This window comes from Charadrius vociferus, unplaced genomic scaffold, assembly GCF_000708025.1.
Source record: "Charadrius vociferus isolate BGI_N301 unplaced genomic scaffold, ASM70802v2 scaffold68, whole genome shotgun sequence".
Classification (NCBI taxonomy): Eukaryota; Metazoa; Chordata; class Aves; order Charadriiformes; family Charadriidae; genus Charadrius; species Charadrius vociferus.
Window position 1 is genome coordinate 4133401 of NW_009649946.1, and position 5885 is coordinate 4139285.

A 5885-nucleotide genomic window follows, 5' to 3' on the forward strand; every position below is an offset into this window, starting at 1 on the left:
GCATGTGCTCACTTCTTCCTGTGAATCCATTGGCTAACGTTCCCCTCAATGTAAATTAAGTGTGACATAGCATTAAAAATGTCAGTATTTTTTGTCCAATACAGGATACTTCTTTATGAATCTCCATGCAGATTTCCTGTTTATGGAAGAAACTAAATACAATTTTGGATTTGCATTACATTTGTTCCTAAATACAGAAAATTAATTACAAAAGCAATAAACTTGATTTCTCTATCTTTTGTTTCAAAATATCTGGTTAGCTGTGCTGTACACAGCCATCTGCTTTACCATTCCTTCTTGTATCCACTCATAATCGCTTGCGAGAAATACACACCCTTGCATTTAACTACAGTTTTAAATTCATCATCTTTCTAAGTGATCATCTGGAGTGTACTTGGGTCCACGAAATCCATTTAAAAGGTAAGAGAAACAGCAGGCTTTTACAATGAGTAACATTTGTGTATGTATTCTATGTCCCAACCCAAGAGATAAACCAATGCGGTTCTATCTCGATAAGGACCAAGGAAGAAATAAGGCATTACAAATTTCAGGAACATTTCAGTAGTTATATTGTTGAGTTTTGACCTTTGCACAATGACATTAGTGAGAAATGCAGTTTAAAATGAATATAATACTCACTGATGTCAAATCGCCTAGTGCCAGAGTTTTAAAAATTGTTGCTGCAAAGACTCAGCGAGTAGAGGGAGTTCAAGGTACATCCTGTTTTCTAAGGCATTGAACGGCTTGTCAGTAAGCAAGGAGAGTTCCAGTCAACTACCAACCACACGTAGGGAGAAGAATGAAGTTTAATTTTAAAGTATAGTAAAAACGTGAAAACAAAACACTCTCTATGTGTGTATATATATGAAAAAGATTACCACAATCTTTTGCAATACAACTTCAAGTGTGTCTCTTTCCTCAGCCCTTTTTTTCTAGCTCCTAGCAAGATAATATCTTGACTTATTTTTAAGTAGTCAGGACGCACTGCTTTAAGTTTTCAATCTGCTTTTTAAGTTAAAACATGGCTACAGTCTGCTTCAAACTGTCTGCTCTGAAGAGTTTTATTTAAGAAAACAAAACACCATACCAGATGTTTATAGATAACTTCCTTCAAAAGATGACAGAGGCATTCATACAGACTTTTTTTTTTTTGCTTATTTATTTTAAAAAAGCAGAGTCAACCTGTTTTATACATAAATATAATAAAACAATAAAAGAAGTCTAACATTCACAAACATCTCTACAAAATAATAAATATAATGAAGCAAAACCACACATAAACTCTTACTGTTAGCTATTCTGTGTGTCCTACATGTATACCTGTATACCCTGCTCCTCCCAACAAAAGTGGCACATGCTTAAACCTTGTCAGTGTTGCAGCATTTCCCCTTCCGTTGTTTAAGCTACATTCTAATTTTTTTTTAAATGGTGAATTGTGTTTTTATCTATTTCTAAGTAAACCAAGCCTTTCTAGAATAGCAAGTGCACTTTTCTAATCAGACTTCTAGTTTGTTACGGATTTGCATTTTACTGCCTTTAATATACAGCAGCACACGCCCTTGTACTCCAGCAAAACTAAAGTGAGCTGCTTTTCGGTCACTGTACCTGCATTAGGGTATGTGCAGTTAACACTCCGATACACATAATTCTAAAGTTAGACACTGATATAGATGCATTTATTAACAATGCTTCCATCTATTCTCACTTCACTAAATTGTGTTCATTAGAAATCGTGCATGTTGAGGGGGGTGGGGGTGAGAACCACAGCCTATTTAATAATAAAGTTCCAACAGTATGGAAGTATTTTTACAAAAATAATAAAATCAAAAAAAAGCAAGACTATTCACATTTCAAAACAGTTCAAGTTCTACCACCATAAATGGCTTTTAGAAATGCTATGAAAAAAGTCTATCAAATCCAAATGGGAAGTCATAATAACCGATCTGATTAGAGTAAATTTTGCTTTCTATGTCCTCATCCTATTGGGATGAGGAAGGGAGAGAAGATGAATGCAGGGTCCAAATGACGACTGCCTGCTCTATAAGTTTTTGCTTCCATGCTGCTGTACTGCAGATCTCAAAGCAAGCATTCTTACTACACCATTGTTATAAGATCCTATTCTGAATGCAAAGTGTTCCATTTTCATATACAGTGACCCAAAAGATAAGCGTTGTAAAATATAGTTCCTCGATACATTTCAGTTTTATGTGCAAAAAAACTCCTGTACTTTCAACAGTACCCTGTGTGTGCAATTGTAGTAGCCAGTCCTGCAGCAACAAAGACTCGCTACTTGTAACATGACAAAATGTAAAACACACGTTAACCGTTCTTTGTTAAAAGAACTGACAATAAAATTGGCTCCATATAAAATACATTATTTCTTTTACTCAAAAATAACTCAGTGGAAATGTGTGAATCCTGTAATTCTCATAATGTGGCTGTAACTATACATTTGCATGTTGATGCCATAGCAATCATCCTTCAATTTTAACTACATGTAACCAAAAGATTACTGTCCTACAAAAATAGTCAAATATTAGAGAACAATACAGAACAAAAATATTACAAAGATTTAGAATTCACAGGGACAACATTTTAAATCAGTTAAGCCTTCAGCTCAAAGTGCCTTAACATTTAGGCACATATGGTATATCATTATCTGGTGCTTTTATGGACTAACAAACAAGAATCCTTCTGTCTTACCAGTTGAAACAGCTCATGTAATTTGGTTTACTGAAAGCATTTAAATGTTCCCATGAACAAGAAAGCCAGGCCTCTCACTCCCAACACAACATCCCCCCCTCTGATGTATCAGCAGCCCGATGGCTGATGGCACACAGGGTGTGCTGACATTGCAAAGGTGTGGCATTGGAATTTTACAGTAATACCTTGTTACTAACACAATTGGCGATTTTGTACCAATAAGTACTTGCTCTGGGAATCCATTTTCTTCTACAACTAGAAGTTCAGAACTTTGCAGAAAGTTCTGCTCCATCAGTTCTCTCTCTATGCATTCATAGGGCCATGAAACAGATTGGACCAATCAAACACTTGGGCACCTCACAGCTAAGTGAAACTTCTGTAAACCACTGGCACACAATCTCTAATGTCACATTAAACAAAGCTAAAGATAAATTTCAAGCTCCATCTTTGGATTTCATGTTCATGGGAATACTGGTATGCATTTTCTGTCTACAACAATTTGCAAAGTTACACATAAAAAAATATACATATGGTAACCACAGTCTAAATCTCCATTGTTTGCATATTTCTTATTAAGTTCCTGAAAAGAGAAAACGCAACTGGAGCTTGCTATCTGTTATGAATTTGTACAGATATTGCATGTAGAGAAAATTTATCAAAGCTGTCCAATTCTTGCTGGAAATTAGCTTCTTAAAGTAAGTTACAGTTCATTTACTGTTAACTTGGGTAAATACATATAGTAAATATTTATGAATATAAAATGTAAGCCATCAACAGCTCACTTTTGCTGTGACAGTTTCTTAATATGTACAGTCTTGTCACCGACAAAAAAGTTCCTTTTTCCATAACCTCTCTTAACAAGCATTCCTGATTGCTAAATACTAAACTCTATCTTAATGTAGTGTTTTCCCTCTTTCTGGATCTGTTCCTGCTCCCACACAAGTCAATGGAAAACTCTCCTTCCTTTCAGTGGAAAGGGACTCAGTAATGATGTGCTTTAAAAGCATTACATCACATCCAGATCCTCTCTTAGTATGCAGAATAATAACACATAAATAGCGCATGTCAATTCCCATTTCTTCTGAAAAGTGTTTTTATCTTAATCTTGTTTTTATCTTAATTTTTGAAATTATTATACAGTAATACTGATTATTTGGGTCTTAGGTTTGGCTATCGCTGCTTGACAGCTGAAATGTCTTAACATCCTCACCAAGTTTTCAGCGTGAATAAAAGCATATTGCCCACAAACGTTTCTACATAGTATGAACTACATAAAAAGCTATTTTCCATATACTGTTAAAGTGGTTATGTAGTGTTGCCTATACAACTGTAGTAAGCTTTTTGCCTTCCATCCTATACTTTGTAACAGTTCAGGATAGAAGACTGTACTTAAAGTGAACCTCATAATGGTGTGTTTAGCCACATAGCTGCACTTTACAGCACTGATCTCTTGGTATGCTACCATACTAAATAGTAGAAAAAAATAATGCATACTGAACGCTAGTTTTGAACTGGCAAGTAATTCTGACTGCTACATTAAGGCAGACAGAAAGATGTAGAGTTCCAATGATAAATCCACAATGGATTTTTCTGGTGTTGCTGCCTGGGAATCTGAGAAGTTAACAGAAACACTGTATAGCTAGGGTAAAGGAAAGCCCTATGTGAAATAAAAGCAAAAAGGAAGTAAGGAAGCAAACAGATGGAGCACACAACAGGAGAGCGGCTAGTGAAGTACAGCAAGCAGAAGTTCCATATTATTGAAAAAACAAGTATTTCAGGGAGAGGGTGGTCAGTAAAGAAGTTCAGTCAGGGGCTTTTTTCTTCTACCTTGTACCCAGGAACTGATTTGGATAATACAGAACGTTTGGAACCATCTTTTCTTGGAGTAGCACTTTTGTCTCTTGTTTTTTGTCTTCCCTGAAAAGAATCCTCCTGGTTGTCTGTGGCGCAATCACCTTCAGATACATTGCCAGACGAATTGTCCTATAATAAAAATATCATAGCTATATTTTTTATTTTTCGGATAGACAGACAAGTCTCTCCTATGCCACTTAGAGCCAACTAAGAGGAGGATACATGTTTCCTTCGGCAAAAGCATGGGGTACATCACAATCTAGAACACCTTTGCTCATAATCTTCATTATCTATTATTTCTCATGCTAAGAGACTGGCATCAGCAATAGCAGTCACGTTTTCCAGTTGGTCTTGATACCAGAGTGCAGAGCACAACAGTGTAATTCTTTGAACCATTTTCCTTTAAAAGTCAGCAAGAAATCCACTATATGCAAGATGTTGTTTACAAAGTAAAGGGCCAGCAAAAAATTAAAAGTGCCCTTGCCATGCATTTAAAGGGTACTACCAAATAGAACTGCCTTTGATTAAACATGTGAAGGTTTTTTATGCCACCCTCATGTACTACTTTCACCAGGAGCAATCTAAATCTCTCATTTGGATTGCAGCAGAATGCCATCAAAGGCAAAATACACTTCAATATTTAATACAGAACCAAACAACAGAATTTATGCTGCAGTTAAAGCATTTTTTTTGAGGAATGGGGAGGCAAGAAAGAGGGGAAGAGGTTCAAAGAGGGTGAGAGATCAATGTAAGCATAATTAAGAGCAGCAGCAAAAGATTCGTCTCAGAAAAGTGTTAATAAAGGCCTCCAAAAAGCTCCAGAAGAAAGCAATATGATTAATCACATTTATTACAATAAAAAACAGAAGGCCAAATAACAATGGTGCCCTACAGTAAAAGGCACTCTGTACAAACATAATAGTAATCAGCCTACGCCCCAGAGCCTAAAATCAAAACAGACAAAACAGACACAGGGCAAAGGGAGGAGTAGAACACAAAAGCAAAGCAAACTATATGGCAACACAAAATGGTATGTTTCACCATTATTTTAGGGGAAGGGTTATTTAGGACAGCCCATTAAAACACTACAGAGCAGGAAAATTGCTACCTGACTCCAACAATGGGCAGGATTAAAAAGGAAAACGCATAAAGCATATTGTAGGACTCACCAGGGAGATCTGACGAATGGGAGGTAGCCCAAAACTTAGGAAAAGAGGCGTGACAACTCACCACTTCCATGTTCAACAGACATTTTCCCCCAAACAATACACCCCAATGACTAGCAAAGAACCCCTGCTTCCATAGCCAAACCCACTACACAGGAACCT

General features: G+C 36.4%; 1 protein-coding gene across 1 annotated transcript in view; it reads right to left on the minus strand.

The window, feature by feature from the left end:
* The window catches only part of PHF10 (PHD finger protein 10), a 15522-nt gene that overhangs the window by 2369 nt on the left and 7268 nt on the right, over window positions 1-5885 (minus strand). Inside the window, exon 9 of the mRNA XM_009891479.1 lies at window positions 4531-4686. Within this exon, the coding sequence (XP_009889781.1) occupies window positions 4531-4686 (156 nt within the window). The remainder of the gene's footprint in view (window positions 1-4530; window positions 4687-5885) is intronic.